Raw genomic sequence first — 16,370 nt, forward strand, 5'->3', positions numbered from 1 at the left:
GGGACAGATTCTGAAAACAGAGGAGCACTGTCCCCAGGCAGCTGCCCACATGCTTCTGGATATTTCCCCCAGCCACCTCCTCAGATGCTTTCCTGCTGTTACAAAATCGCCGTGTCCCATTTAGCAATCGTAACTTTAAAAAATCACCCCTTAGTGTTACTCACATTTTTCTTCTGGAAGGGTTGTATGGAATAGGAACAAAATTTTTCCAAGAAAAACTTTTTTTTTTTGAGACGGAGTTTCGCTCTTGTTGCCCAGGCTGGAGCGCAATGGCGCGATCTCGGCTCACCGCAACCTCCGTCTCCTGGGCTCAGGCAATTCTCCTGCCTCAGCCTCCTGAGTAGCTGGGATTACAGGCACGCACCACCATGCCCAGCTAATGTTTTGTATTTTTAGTAGAGACGGGGTTTCACCATGTTGACCAGGATGGTCTCGATCTCTTGATCTCGTGATCCACCTGCCTCGGCCTCCCCAAGTGCTGGGATTACAGGCTTGAGCCACTGCGCCCGGCCTCAAGAAAAACATTTTAATATAATTTACTCGAAGACACTTGTTGTTTTGTTGTTGTTTTTTAATTATTTTACTTTAGGTGCATACTGTATCTGGCGTTTCTCCCCATATCTCCCTCCCCACCCACCCCTCCCTCCCCACACCTCGATGTCTCTCCCCTACCCCCCCACAATTGCTCCCAGTGTGTGATGCTCCTCTCCCTGAGTCCACGTGTTCTCATTGTTCACCACCCACCTATGAGTGAGAACATGCGGTGTTTAGCTCTCTGTTCTTGAAGACACATGTTTAATAACTGGTTGTGGCCGGGCACGGTGGCTCACGCCTGTAATCTCAGCACTTTGGGAGGCTGAGGCGGGTGGATCACGATGTCAGGAGATCCAGTCCGTCCTGGCCAACATGGTGGAACCCCGTCTCTACTAAAAATAAAAAATAAAAAAATAATAGCTGGGTGTGGTGGCGTGCGCCTGTAGTCCCAGCTACTCAGGAGGCTGAGGCAGGAGAATTGCTTGAACCCAGGAGACGGAGATTGCATTGAGCCAATATTGCGCCACTGCACTCCAGCCTGAATGACAGTGTGAGACTCCATCTCAAAAAAAAAAAATTGGTTGTGATAAAATCTGAAAATTTCAAAAAAATTTCAAGACGGCTTTCCATAACCTCCCCTCCCTTTCGTCTGCTCATTTATCCCGTGAGCAATTGAGGAAGGATCAGCGTGTTTCTGGGGCATCGCTGCCTTACTACGCTGTGTGTCCCGGGAGAAAGGTCAGGGAAGTAGGGTCACCCTCTCCATCCACTGTGACGCACTGCAGTGAATGCAGACCGCCGAACACAGGCCATCAGCAGTGAGACGTCCCCAGAGTTGGCAGGGTGAAGAGCCCAGCGTCAGGCACAGTGCCTGGGTGATGCCCTTGCCACAGTGCCGCTGTTGGCTGCAGTCACAGGTTTGCAATGCAGTCATTCTCTGTATCCAATGAGCCACCTGCTATTTATGAAATTTCAAAAACTTAATTTTTTTTGTCAATTTTTAACATTCACCTGCAAGAGCCACATGATAAAACGGCTTTTGTGGTTTTTTTTTTTAAATTTGACGGGTTGGTTGGTTGGTTTTTTGTTTTGAGACAGAGTCTTGCTCTGCTGTCCAGCCTGGAATGCAGCAGCATGACCTCAACTCACTGCAAGCTCCACCTCGCAGATTCAAGCGATTCTCCAGCCTCAGCCTCCCGAGAAGCTGGAATTACAGGTGCCCACCATGTCTGGCTAATTTTTTCTTTTTTTTTGATATGGAGTCTTGCTCTGTCACCCAGGCTGGAGTGCAGTGGAGCAGTCTTGGTTAACTGCTGCCTCCGTCTCCTGGGTTCAAGTCATTCTCCTGCCTCAGCCTCCTAAGGAGCTGGGACTACAGGCACATGCCACCATGCCCAGCTAATTTTTGTATTTTTAGTTGAGATGGGGTTTCACCTTGTTGGCCAGGATGGTCTTGATCTCTTGACCTTGTGATTCACCCGCCTCGGCCTCCCAAAGTGCTGGGATTACAGGTGTAAATCACCTCGCCCAGCCAGTTTTTGTATTTCTTAAGACAGGGTTTCACCATATGGGCCAGGCTGTCCTTGAACTCCTGACCACAAGTGATCCACCTGCCTTGGCCTCCCAAAGTCCTGGGATTACAGGCATCAGCCATGGTGCCTGGCCATACAAAGGCTTTTATGAAAACCCCTCCCCACCTTTAAAATCATTGCAAGTGTGCCCCTATTGGTAGATACAGCATTTGTAACCTTAACATTATAGCTGCCGGGGAACATGCAGGCTGGAATGCAGGAGAGGCGGGGGGAGGGACCTGCTGCGTCAGGAGCTGGCCTCATGTGCGGCTCACAACTCCAGTGGGAAGACGCTCTCTGGGCCACATCAAATGGGAGCCCTCGGATCAGTGATACTGTGTTCAAATTCATGACCACCTATCACATGGCCTAAAAGTTTAAACTATTGCACAAATGAAGCTGAGACATACCCCTGTGTTTATTGTTACGGGAGGTCATTACTGTTGACTCCAGGAATGCACAACTGTGTGTGTAGTGCTCCCCACTGTTCAAACATCCGAGGCTGGGCACGGTGGCGCACACCTGTAATCCCAGCACTTTGGGAGGCTGAGGCGGGCAGATCACGTGGTCAAGAGATTGAGACCATCCTGGCCAACATGGTGAAACCCCATCTCTACTCAAAATACAAAAATCAGCTGGGCGTGGTGGCAGGTGCCTGTAATCTCAGCTACTCGGGAGGCTGAGGCAGGAGAATAGCTTGAACCCGGGAGGTGGAGGTTGCAGTGAGTCGAGATGGCGCCACTGCACTCCAGCCTGGAGAGAGTGAGACTATGTCAAAACAAAACTAAGCACCCCTGCGTTCCTGAGTAGTGCTTAGGTGAACACCTGTTAGGGGAAGCGTGTGCGCCCGCCGCCGTCCGCAGGGAGGATCCACAAGGCATCCCCGCACTTCCTGTGGTCGCACTTGTCAGTTTACTCTCCCGGAAAACCCTTATTTCCGTGTCAACCAAGCCTTTGCCGTCTGTCACGTCTCTCTCTTTCCACACAAATGTAAGAGCAAGGACTACAGAAACTTGTTTTACGTCTCTGTACTTGGAGCCTGCGCGGTCTCAACTGTGTGTACTTTGTGACTGAACGTTTGCCGTGTGAGTGAGGGACGCTTGGAGGTCAGCATCAGGCACGGAGCATGGTCTGTGTGTGGAAAAGGCTGGGTTTGCACCGTGCGCCTGCCTTTATCCCTCGCTGGGGCTGGGATCTCTGGCGCTTCACCAAAATGTGTGAGCCTCAGCGTTTATCTTACCAAGTGTGATGAGTAACTGAACTTACAAATTTCAGCTGTTGGCCAGGCGCGGTGGCTCATACCTGTAATCCCAGAACTTTTGGAGGCCAAGGCAGGCAGATCACAAGGTCAGGAGATCGAGACTATCCTGGCTAACACGGTGAAACGTCGTCCCTACTAAAAATACAAAAACTAGCCAGGTGTGGTGGCAGGCACCTGTAGTCTCAGCTACTTGGGAGGCTGAGGCAGGAGAACCCCCTGAAGCCGGGAGGTGGAGGTTGCAGTGAGCTTTCACTCTAGCCTGGACAACAAGGGTGAAACTCTGTCTCTAAAAAAACAAAAAAGTGTAGGAACTGGTACATACCTTGTAATGCTAATAAATAGTGCCTTAATTGACAAAATTACAAAGCTCATTTCATATTGCATAATTACAATGGAATATTTAAATGTTTTTGTTGGGGGAAATGGCAGTGGACGGAGGCTTACCGAGTGCCTATGGAAAATGGTTCCAAGTGCTGGGAACAGTCAACCACTGCGTCAGGCCCCTGGGACGGCCAACTTCCCCAGGCCTTCCAGTTCCAGGTGCAGAGTGACCTTGACTCTGCTGCGGTATGTTACATGCTCAAGGGCTTCAAACGCCTTCTGTAGCATTACAAAGGAGCCAGACTTGCAGGCTCCTTGTGAGACTCGCTCCCTCCCGCAGCGCCTAGAACGCCAGCTGTAAATACCCACATGCTTCTGCTTCTCAAAGAAACTCACAAAGCCGCCACTGCTAGCAGTCTTTAGAATGACTTGCCAGCTCTTGTTCACCGACCTCGGCTCCGCCATCATGCCACCCCCTCCCCACCATCACCTCGCCTTCACCCCACCATCTGCTGACTGCTCAAAGTGAGTGTGAGCAACTGTGGAAAACCTCAGCTCGGGGCCTCCACTGCCTCCAGTACAAGCAATGGCCCCCTGGTCCCACTTTCCTTCTTAATCTTTTTCTCATTCCTCTGTCGCCACTGAACTTGGAGTACCCTCAGGTGGCAGGTGGGGGCTGGCTCCCCACATATTTTCAGAGTAAAAAATATTAGTATACAATTTGTCTGAACATGGTTGATAGAATATTTCTAGGAAACAACTACTGAGGAATTTGATAATTAGTCTATTGTTCTTAATGGCACATAATTAAGCAGATTATTGAATGCATACTTAAGGGTTACACTCAGCTCTGAGTAACAGGAAGCTCCCACAGGCTGCCTGATGTGAGAGAGGTGGTCACCCTTACGTGGATGGACTAACTCCGTGGTCATTCAGCAGTGCTGTATGAGATCAAACATGTGTGTGCTTTCTGGCTGCTGTGGAGGCCGTCATGCTTGTCCGCACACAGAACCATAAGCTGTACTGAGAGAACAAATTGTTTAGTAGAAAAATAAGGTAAGACCTGGCTGGGCGCGGTGGCTCACGCCTGTAATCCAAGCACTTTGGAGGCCACGGTGGGCAGATCACCTGAGGTCGGGAGTTCAAGACCAGCCTGACCAACATGGTGAAACCCCGTCTTTAAAAAAAAAAAGGTGGGGGGGGGGAAGAAAAATAAGGTAAGACCTAAAGGCAAGTAAGGTGCAGTATATAAAAGAGGGGACAGCCAGTTATCTGTAGCACTAGGCCAGTAAGAATAAGATGTACCAAAGTTTCACTGTTGTAATGATACCATGCAGAAAAATACAGAACGTACGTAAAAAATTATGTCACGTTCAAAGTACACTTCAGATCACCACAGGTCCAATAAGGTTCAAAATGAAAGTATTTAAGTGATGAAGCACTTAACTATTAAAACTTACGTACTACAGCAAAAAGAGGACTTAATTATTCTCTCGCATCAACATTTATTTTTGAAAGAGCTGGGGATTCATTACTAATGGGTCTGTTTTGCAAACGAGGTATTGACAAAGACAATATCATACTTATCACTTGTACGATTGCTCTCCCGGTGTGAATTTTCTGGAGCATTGTACATGAATTAATGTGAGGTGACCCCATGTTACCTACAGAACCTCTCTCTAGTGTGTGCGCCCACTGGCCTCAGAACGACTTGACAACCGAAGGCTTTTGAGTACAGCGTACACTCGGGATTTCTATCCGACGTGTGTTCTAACATGGTTCCGAAGGGAGGAGGGCCACCTGAAGGACTTCCCGCACTGTTGACACTCGTGGGGTTTCTCTCCCGTGTGCATCCTCACGTGTTTCTGTAAGGATGACGACCAGCTGAAGGCTTTTCCACACTGCTTACAGGCGTAAGGCTTCTCTCCACTGTGGGTCCTCAGGTGACCTTGGAACGACCTGGAGGAGGTGAACGCCTTCCCGCACCTTTCACATTTATAGAGCCGCTCCTCCGTGTGAACTCTCACGTGCTCTCTAAATGTCGAGGGCCAAGCGAAGGCTTTCCCGCACTGCTTGCACTCGTAAGGTTTCTCTCCCGTGTGAGTTCGCACGTGACCTTGAAAGGATCTGGGAGAGCTGAAAGCTTTCCCACAGTTTTCACAGGTGTAGAGATTCTCTCCGGTGTGGATTCTCACGTGTACTCGGAAGGTCTCAGGCCAACTGAATGTTTTCCCGCACTGCTTGCATGCGTAGGGCTTCTCTCCCGTGTGAGTCTTTTCATGTCTTTGAAAAGACTGTGGGTAACTGAAGGTTTTCCCGCATTGCTGACACTTAAAGGGCTTCTCTCCCGTGTGTGTTATCATGTGTCTCTGAAATGTTGAGGGGTACATGAAGGCTCTCCCACACTCCGTACATTGATATGGCTTGTCTCTTGTGTGACTCCTCACATGTCTAGTGAGGCTCGAGAACTCAGGAAAGGCCATCCCACACCGCCTGCACTTGTAGGTTTTCTCTGCTGTGTGAATCTTCACGTGGTGAGAGAGGGAATGGGGATGACGGAAAGTTTTCCCACACGATTTACACTCATAGGGCTTCTCCCCAGTGTGCGTTAGCATGTGTCTTTGAAAGACTGAGGGGTAGACGAAGACTTTCTCACATTCCTTACATTTATAAGGCTTCTCTCCCAAGTGAGCTCTGACGTGTCTAGTAAAACTTGAGAACTGATGGAAGGCCACCCTACATTGCTTGCATTCATAGGTTTTCTCTGACGTGTGAATCTTTGCATGTTGGGTGAGGGAGTAGGAATGGTGAAAGGTCTTCCCACATAATTTACATTCATAGGGCCTCTCTGCAGTGTGTGTGATCATATGTCTCTGAAAGATGGAGGGGTAAATAAACGCCTTCCCACATTTCTTACATTTATACGGCTTCTCTCCAGTGTGTGTTCTCACGTGCCTCGTGAGGCTGGAGAACTCCATGAAGGCCTTCCCACAGTGCCTGCATTCACAGCTCCTCTCGGAGGCGTGAGTCCTGATGTGCTGAGTGAGGGAATAGAAATAAGGAAAGCTTTTACCACATAATTTACATCCATAGGGCCTCTCGCCAGTGTCAGTTCTTACGTGACTGTTGAGGTGTGAGGCACAAACACAGGCACGCTTACGTTCCTGACACGGATGTGGTTTTCGTCCACAGTGAGACTTGACGTGCCTCTTGAGAGAAGAAAGATGCATGAAGACCGTCCCACACTTGGTGCATTCGTATGGCTTTTCTCCAGCAGAAATTTCCTTGTGCGGGGTAAGATGTGGCATTTGATTGATGGTTTCTCCATATTGATTACCTTCATTATTTTCACAGAATCTGTCCACCATATGATTTCTGTTAAAAATGAGAAACATTCTTATTTATGGTATGTTTAATGATTTGTTGATATGTATTAATAAGTATTAGAAATACATTTCAGGGCCGGGCGCGGTGGCTCACGCCTGTAATCCCAGCACTGTGGGAGGCCGAGGCGGGTGGATCACGAGGTCAAGAGATCGAGACCATCCTGGTCAACATGGTGAAACCCCGTCTCTACTAAAACTACAAAAAATCAGCTGGGCATGGTGGCGCGTGCCTGTAATCCCAGCTACTCAGGAGGCTGAGGCAGGAGAATTGCCTGAACCCAGGAGGCGGAGGTTGCGGTGAGCCGAGATCGCGCCATTGCACTCCAGCCTGGGTAACAAGAGTGAAACTCTGTCTCAAAAAAAAAAAAAAAAAAGGGAAAAAAAAATTTTTTTTTGGTTAAAATTCTGAGGAATAAACCAATTTGGAGCAATGCTTACATATTTTTTTTAGTTGCATACAAAGATTACTTCCTTCTCTCGTGGTGCAACTCACCTCAGATTTCTGTGGAGATCTTCAATGCCGCAGCCTTCGCAATTTGTTTCTAAAGCGTAGGCACAGGAATTACTTCTCGTGAAGTTCAGTATTGTCTGTTCCTGAGATATTTTTCCCCTGTACATATCCTGCTGAGAAACTGACCTGTCGGCTTTACATGGAGTCTCATCGTCTGAAATAAAAAAGTGAAAATCTCATTAGGAGTAAGACCTGTACTGAACAGAGGAAGACACCGAGGAGTTGAGCATTTTGAGGACTGCATCAGTAATCGAGGTAAGGGGTCAAAGTGGCAGGTATTCAACACAGTCAGTCACAGGTCCCAAACAAGAAACCGCTCTGTGATCCTAAGTGACCCATCAAGGCCACCCCATACTAATGACACCAGAGGAAACTGAAGTCCTTTAAACCGAGGCAGAAATAACATCTGTTTCACTGTTAGAGTCATGAGTGGATGCTAGGTCCATGATGGCTGTGAACACATCTGCCTTGCTCCTTTCCCACATTTCACATGTTGGAACGGTGCTGAGGAGAAAGAAATGGGTTCACGGGGCCGGGCGCGGTGGCTCACGCCTGTAATCCCAGCCCCTTGGGAGGCCGAGGTGGGCGGATCATGAGTTCAAGAGATAGAGACCATCCTGGCCAACATGGTGAATCCCTGTCTCTACTAAAAACACAAAAACTAGCTGGGCGTGGTGGCATGTGCCTGGAGCCCCAGCTACTCAGGAGGCTGAGGCAAGAGAATCTCTTGAACCCGGGAGGCAGAGGTTGCAGTGAGCCGAGATTGCGCCACTGCACTCCAGCCTGGTGACAGAACGAGATTCCGTCTCAAAAAAAAGGAGAAAGAAATGAGTTCATTAAAAACTGAGTGAAGGAAGGAGTGACGTCATCCTTACCTACTGAGGCCAGGTTCCGGAAGGTTTCCAGCATCACGTCTCTGTAGAGGTCCCTCTGGGCAGAATCCAGCAAAGCCCACTCCTCCAGGGTGAAGTCCACAGCCACGTCCTCAAAGACCACGGAGTCCTAAGACAAACCACACAGGTGCGCAGGAGGATTGGTGACACGGAAGGTACTGGGCAACCTCGTAAGTAATTCAGACAGGACTGTGCTGTCCCAGCACCTCCTCTGTGATGCTAATGTGAGTGAGATCTTTTACTTATCCACAATCACTTCCTCATAAACTCCATGGCACCATGGTCGGTCTGAGTTTATGACCACCACTCTCTGCCTTTTTACTGTGACTGCTGTTCTCTTCCTCTCCTACCATCAGGGTCTGGAAAGAAATGCTGTGCAGATGAAGTCACTTTTCCATCTGAAATGTCGCAGAATTGTCCAAGCCACGCTTACTTCACAGGTCTTTAGGATAAGACCTGCTATTGGACAAGCCTGTGACCGGCGGCTGGGAGAAGACGGTCCTTGGGATCTGCTGCCTGGTAAGGGCATCTTCGTCCAGCTGGGCCTCAGCCCACACCAGAGTTTCTAACAATGTGACCTATGGATTCCTATTTCTGTCTGCCTGGAGCCCTGGGCCACACTGTATCAGCTTTTCCCCCTTTATTTTCTTAAATTACTTTAAAGGCAATGATATAAATATGTGTAACACGTAAAAATACCTACTTACTAATACCAGCACAGAGGAGGTGGGTGGGAGCAAAGGTGTGCTCAGCAAGGGACCTGACTCTAGATGGGAAAGTATCGATTAAAATGCACTGTTTTGCTGTGTAATAGTCATGGACGTAGTATATATGAATCATGCCATGAAAGTGGGGGGAGGGATACAGCTACATAGGAACAGCATTTCTGTATCTCACTAAAATCAAGCTATTTACATGAATCTGAAGTACATCTGATAAGCCTCACATTAATAATATAGCAACCCCTAAAGCATCCAATTAAAAAGAAACCAACAAATCGTAACAAGTTAAACAATTGAAATGCTTCCTTAGAAAATAATGAAAATGAAAGAAACACAGAAATCAAAAGTAAAACGGCAGGCAGTCCTGAGTATGTCTGCGTCAGTAAGGACGCTAAATGGGAATGGATCACAGACCCCATTAAACGGTGGAGCAGTCAGGCTGGATGACAGGCATAACCCAACTCTACACACTGCAGAAGACACACACTTCATCCAAAGATACAAACAGATTGAAAGTAAACGTGGGGGTGGGTGCTCATGCCTGTAATCCCCGCACACTGGGAGGCTGAGGCGGGCAGGTCACTGGCAGGAAGGAGTTCAAGACCAGCCTGGCCAACAGTGACACTGTGTCTCTACTAAAAATACAAAAACTAGCTGGGTGTAGGGGTGAGACTCCATTAAAAAAGAAAAACAAAAAAAAGAAAAAATAAATGGACCATTCAAAATAGCAGTTGGAATATAAATACCCCGCTGCTGCTTTTAGTAGAACACAGCTTCATCAACTACCCCCCCTACAACCACCCCCTTTTTTGTATTTTTTTTTTTTTTTGAGATGGGAGTCTTGCTGTGTCACCCAGGCTGCAGTGCAGTGGCATGAACTCAGCCCACTGCAGCCTCAGCCTCCCGGGTTCAAGTGATTCTCCTGTCAGCATCCCGAGTAGCTGGGATTACGGGCATGCACCACCACACTTGGCTAGTTTTTGTATTTTTAGTAGAGATGGGGTTTCTCCATGTTGGTCGGGCTGGTTTTGAGCTCCTGACCCCAGGTGATCCATCTGCATTGGCCTCCCAAAGTTCTGGGATTACAGGTGTGAGCCACCTGTAATTTTTTTTTTTTTTGAGATGGAGTCTTGCTCTGTTACCCAGGCTGGAGTGCAGTGCCATGATCCTGGCTCACTGCAACCTCCGCCTTCCGCGTTCAGGTGATTCTCCTGCCTCAGCCTCTTGAGTAGCTGGGATTACAGGCACATGCCACCGTGCCCAGCTAATTTTTGTATGTTTAGTAGAGATGAGGGTTCACCATATCAGTCAGGCTGGTCTTGAACTCCTGACCTCGTGATCCGCCCATCTCGGCTTCCCAAAGTGCTGGGATTACAGGCATGAGTCACCGTGCCCAGCCACTTACCCTACTTTTTAATGATAGACAGACCATCTAGGTGAAATACAAGGAAATACAATAACTGGACAACACTGTCAGCCATTCAGCCGTAACAGGCATCTGCAGAACGCTAAACACCACAACAGCAAAACACGGACTGTTTTCAAGTGCAGGAAGAACGTTCTCTAGAAGAGGCCATTTGCTAGGCCATTAGAAGCCTCACCACATTTAAAACAACAGAAATACAAAGTATTGGCTGGGCTTGGCGGCTCATGCCTGTAATCCCAGCATTTTGGGAGACCAGGGCAGGCGGATCACTGGAGCTCAAGCGTTCGAGACCAGCCTGGGCAACATACTGAGACCCTGTCTCTACTAAAAATGCAAAAATTAGCTGGGTATGTGATGGCACACACCTGTAATCTGGCTACCTGGGAGGCTGAGGCACGAGAATTGCTTGAACCCAGGAGACAGAGGTTGCACTGAGCTGAGATCACACCGCTGACAGAGCTGACACAGCGGCAGTCGGTCTCAAAAACAACAAAAAAACAAGTATGTTCTCTGACCACAATGGAATGAGAAATGAAACTGGAAATTAATACAGAAAATCTGGCAAATTCACTCACATGTGGATATTAACACGTTGCTCCGTAACCAGTCGATCAAAGAAAGCAAAAGGGAAACACTTTTGAGATGGATGGAAAATAAAGGCCTAATACACCAAAACTTATATAAAGAAATTAGTGGTTATAAATACCTATCCTAAAGATTGCAACTCAGCGACCTAACTTTGTCCACTTAAACACAACAGGAAAATAAAACTAAACCTAAGCAATCAGGAGGGAGGAAATAATATTACAGCAAAATCAATGAAATAGAGAACAGTAAACAATAGAGAAAAATCAATGAAACCAAAGATAGTTGTTTTTTTTTTTTTTTTTTTTTTTAAAGATGGGGTTTCACCAGGCTGGTTTTGAACTCCTGACCTCAGGTGATCCACCCACCTCAGTCTCCCAAAGTGCTGGAATTACAGGCGTGAGCCACTGCGCCTGGCTAAGATAGTTTTTTTATTTTTTGTTTTTGAGACAGTCTAGCTCTGTCACCCAGGCTGAAGTATAGTGGTGCGATCTTGGCCCACCGCAGTCTCTGCCTCCTGGGCTCAAGTGATTCTGTTGCCTCAGCCTACCGGATAGCTGGGATTACAGATGCGCGCCATCACACCTGGCTAATTTTTATATGTTTAGTAGAGTTAGATCTTCACCATGTTATCCCGGTTGGTCTTGAACTCCTGACCTCAGGTGATCCGCCTGCTGCAGCCTCCCAGAGTGCTGGGATTACAGGCATGAGCCATTGTGCCTCACCCAAAGCTAGTGTTTTGAAAAGACCAAACAAAACTGATTTAGCCAAACTGACAGGAAAAAAAGAGACTCAAAATTACTAGGACCAGAAGTGGGTGAACATTACTGTCAACCTTAAAGAAACATAAAGGATGAAGGCCGGGCGCAGTGGCTCAAGCCTGTAATCCCAGCACTTTGGGAGGCTGAGGCGGGTGGATCACGAGGTCAAGAGATCGAGACCATCCTGGTCAACACGGTGAAACCCCGTCTCTACTAAAAATACAAAAAATTAGCTGGGCATGGTGGCGCGTGCCTGTAATCCCAGCTACTCAGGAGGCTGAGGCAGGAGAATTGCCTGAACCCAGGAGGCGGAGGTTGCGGTGAGCCGAGATCGCGCCATTGCACTCCAGCCTGGGTAACAAGAGCGAAACTCCGTCCCAAAAAACAAACAAACAAACATAAAGGATGATGAAAATGCTATGAACAGTTATATGCCAATAAATCAGGTAACTCAGGTACAACAAATGCAATCTCAGAACCACCTTAACTCCCCAAACTAAAGACACAGACAATCCAGGCAGACCTACTGGAAATGAAGAGACTGAACTAGTTCCCAAAATCTACTGAAAGTGAAAAGCCCAACCCCGATTCAAGGCTTCTTCCCTGAATTCTACCAAAAATTTAAGGGAACAGTAATAGCAAGTGTTGACAAGACATTTATAAAAGTTGCAAGGAAGAGTTCCCAAATCATTTTGTGAGGCCAGTATTATCCTGGGACCGAAACCAGATAAAAAAATCACAGTAAAACTACAGACCAGTGTTCACTTGGCAACGGATTCCCAAATCCTCAGCAAAATACCAGCAAACCAAATCCAGCAATGTAAGAATTCTACCATCATGACTAGCTGGAATTTTTTTTTTAAGATGGAGTCTTGCTCTGTGGCACAGGCTGGAGAGCCTGCTGCAGAATTTGCCATCTGGGGTCAGCTGCTGATCCCCTGAGACCCAAGCCCACTACTTCGTTCAGAGTTCTGGTTGCGATGTTAAGCGGCAGCCTAGGGAAGAACCATACCTCATTTGTCAACACCCACGGCCAGAGCAAGCCTAACTCTTAGGAGGCCTATCTGGGTTTTGGAGAAAACATACTCCTCACCGACAGGTTTCACTCCCAACCATCTAAGCGATCACAAAACAGCCTACTTCTAGAACAAGAGGTTCTAGATCCTTTTTTTTTTCTTTAAGAGTTGGAGTCTTGCTCTGTTGCCCAGGCTGGAGTGCAGTGGCGTGATCTCAGCTCACTGCAACCTCCGCCTCCCGGGTTCTTGCAGTTCTCCTGCCTCAGCCTCCCGAGTAGCTGGGGCTACAGGCGCGCACCGCCAGGCCTGGCTAATTTTTTGTATTTTAGTAGTGATGGGGTTTTACCGTGTTGCCCAGGCTGGTCTCGAACTCCTGAATTCAAGCAATCTGCCTGCCTCAGCCTCCCAAAGTGCTGGGATTACAGGCCTGAGCCACCGCGCCCGGCCAGAGGTTCTAGATTCTGTGCCAAATGCAATCACGACAGGACTCCACTGTGCCCCTCCTTGGACTCCTCTGGGGGAGCTTCCGAAGCCTCCGCTCCAGCCTCAGGGCATCTGAAAGCAGTCCTGGTGGCATTGGATTGGCCATGGGCACCTGGTGCAACACACTGTCCTCCCATCAGCTTCTACAGCCCACTAGAGATGGAGCCGCTCCCAGGCCCTGTGCCTCTCGGCGCCGAGCTGCCCTGATGCCTCCAGCAGAGAGGCTTACGGGCGCACAGAACATCCTTCCTGCGTCACCGGGGCACAGCTGGGCCCTCTGGCCCATCCCACTTGAGCACAGTCTTGTGCACACACAACATGGACGTGCAGATGACTCTAACCACACACAACAGACAGCTACAGTCTGGAGGCGTCACAGGCAGGATGACACTCTCTGGTGGCCACGCAGCTGAGGACTGTGCGGCTCTGGACTGTTCACTGGCCAGCCAGGAAGGGGGCGGTTTCCGCAAAGGGGCTTCTTGTCGCATGTGGGTGGACTGGCAAGGTTGCACAATCAGCTCAATGATGACAGCAAAATAATCAACACTGTGGCCGGGCACGGCTGATCACACCTGGAATCACAGAACTTGGGGAGGCCGAGGCGGGCGGGTCACCTGAGGTCAGGAGTTCGAGACCAGCCTGGCCAATGGAAACCCCATCTTAGCCGGGCGCAGTAGCCCACGCCTGTAATCCTAGCACTTTGGGAGGCCGAGGTGGGTGGATCACCTGAGGTCAGGAGTTCAAGACCAGCCTGGCCATCAGGGTGAAACACCATCTTTATAAAAAATAAAAAACAAAAGAAAACCCCATCTCTACTAAAAATACAAAAATCACCTGGGCGTGGTGGTGGGCACCTGTATTCTCAGCTACTGGGGAGGCTGAGGCAGGGCAATCACTTGAACCCGGGAGGCGGAGGCTGCAGTGAGCCGAGATCGCGCCATTGCACTCCAGCCTGGGCGACAACAGCGAGACTTCATCTCAAAAAAGAAAAAGAAAGTAACAATCAACGTTGCTAAAATATCTGAACTGAGCCCCAGAACCACTGATGCGTTTTTCTTGCTCTGTCTTCCGTGCCCCAACATTACTACACTTGAAAGCTCTTTCAAGGATTCTGGTCCTGACTAAGATACGTTGCTTGGCCATTGGCCTCTGAAAATTCACTCAGGGTGGGGCGGGAGGATCGCTTGAGCCCAGGAGTTTGAGACCAGCCTGGGCAACACAGCAAGACCCCAGCTCTGTTAAAAAAAAAAAAAATAATTTAAAAAATTAGGTGGGTGTGGTGGCATGAATCTGCAGTCCCAGCTTCTCAGAAGGCTGAGGCGGAAGGCGGCTGAGCGCGGGGTTTGAGGCTGCAGTGAGCCATGACGGCGCCACTGCACTGCAGCCTGGGCGACACAGGGATTTTGTATCTAATGAAGGATATAATCATCATGGAAAAATTGTAAAACACTACTGATGACACCAACGGATAGAGAAAGGAGATGGCGCATGGGCTCAGGAAGGAGACCTCACACCACATCAGCGCATCTGCCAAACAGGTCTCGGGTTTTCAAAACACTCCATTAACTCTAAAACCAGCCTCATTTCTTGTTTTTCTTTGTTTTTGAATTTATGAAAAACAACTTGGAAGAACTGAAATGAAAGGCAAATGTCTGAGAACAGCCAGGTTTCCTACAGAATGAGGTAGAGCCATGATTCTAAAACACATGGAGCACTTAAATCACAACAGTAATTAGGAGGGCCAGGTGCAGCATCTCACGCCTGTAACCCAGCCGAGGCGGGCGGATCACCTGAAATCAAGAGTTCGAGGCTAGCCTGGCCACCGTGGCAAAACCCTGTCTCTACTAAAAATTCAGAAATTAGCTGGGCGTGGTGGTAGGTGCCTGTGATCCCAGCTACTCGGGAGGATGAAGCAGGAGAACCGCTTGAACCCGGGAGGTGGAGGTTGCAGGGAACCGAGATCACGCTACTGCACTCCAGTCTGGGCGACAGAGTGAGACTCCATCTCAAAAAAAAAGAAAAAGAAAAAAAAAAAAAAAAAAGCCCGGGCGCAGTGGCTCATGCCTATGATCCCAGCACTTTGGAAGGCCGAGGCGGGTGGATCACGAGGTCAAGAGATCGAGACCATCCTGGTCAACATGGTGAAACCCCGTCTCTACTGAAAATACAAAAATTAGCCTGGCATGGTGGCACGCGCCTGTAGTCCCAGCTACTCGGGAGGCTGAGGCAGGAGAATTGCCTGAGCCCAGGAGGCGGAGGTTGCGGTGAGCCCAGATCGCGCCACTGCACTCCAGGCTGGGTAACGAGAGCGAAATTCCGTCCCAAAAAAAAAAAAAAAAAGTAATTAGGAGGATGGTATCGGCAGGATGGGCAAACAGACCAACAGAAAAGGATGGGAGCTCTGTTCCTGGTGCATGCGTATGTGACAGAGCAAGCATTGCCACGGTGCTGGAAACGCGGGGCAGTTCACCACCTGGGCAAGGAGAGTGAGGAATGTCCGCATCAGCTGCGGGCTCCGCAGCCAGCACAGTGCAGACCTCGCTGTGAAGGACAACAGGACAGCATGTTCCGAAGTTAGCGTTCCGAAAGCTTCCACGTACAGCAAGCCTTCACAGACGCGCACACACACACCGACATTCAGCAGTCACAGAGGCAGGCCAGGTGCAGTGGCTCACTCGAGGCCATGAGTTTGAGACCAGCGTGGCTAACGTTGTGAAAGCCTGTGTTTACTAATAATATAAAAATTAGCCGGGCATGGTGGCACATGCCTGTGTAACCCCAGATATTCGGGAGGCCGAGGTGGGAGGACTGCTTGAACCCAGGAGGCGGAGTCTGCAGTGAGCCGAGATCACGTGACCGTACTTCAGCCTGAGCAACAGAGCAAGGCTCTGTTGCTCAGG

General features: G+C 48.9%; 1 protein-coding gene across 1 annotated transcript in view; it reads right to left on the bottom strand.

Moving 5' to 3' along the window:
* Window positions 1-4,926: 4,926 nt before the first annotated feature.
* Window positions 4,927-16,370, bottom strand: part of LOC116532793 (zinc finger protein 555) — an 86,542-nt gene continuing 75,098 nt past the window's right edge. The window contains exons 2-4 of the mRNA XM_032252321.1: window positions 8,460-8,586; window positions 7,567-7,738; window positions 4,927-7,062 (exon numbers count right to left, since the gene is read on the bottom strand). Of these exons, the coding sequence (XP_032108212.1) occupies window positions 5,442-7,062; window positions 7,567-7,738; window positions 8,460-8,586 (1,920 nt within the window). The 3' untranslated portion in view covers window positions 4,927-5,441. The remainder of the gene's footprint in view (window positions 7,063-7,566; window positions 7,739-8,459; window positions 8,587-16,370) is intronic.

Source organism: Sapajus apella, unplaced genomic scaffold (genome assembly GCF_009761245.1).
Source record: "Sapajus apella isolate SASKATOON/1434 unplaced genomic scaffold, GSC_monkey_1.0 scaffold77, whole genome shotgun sequence".
Classification (NCBI taxonomy): Eukaryota; Metazoa; Chordata; class Mammalia; order Primates; family Cebidae; genus Sapajus; species Sapajus apella.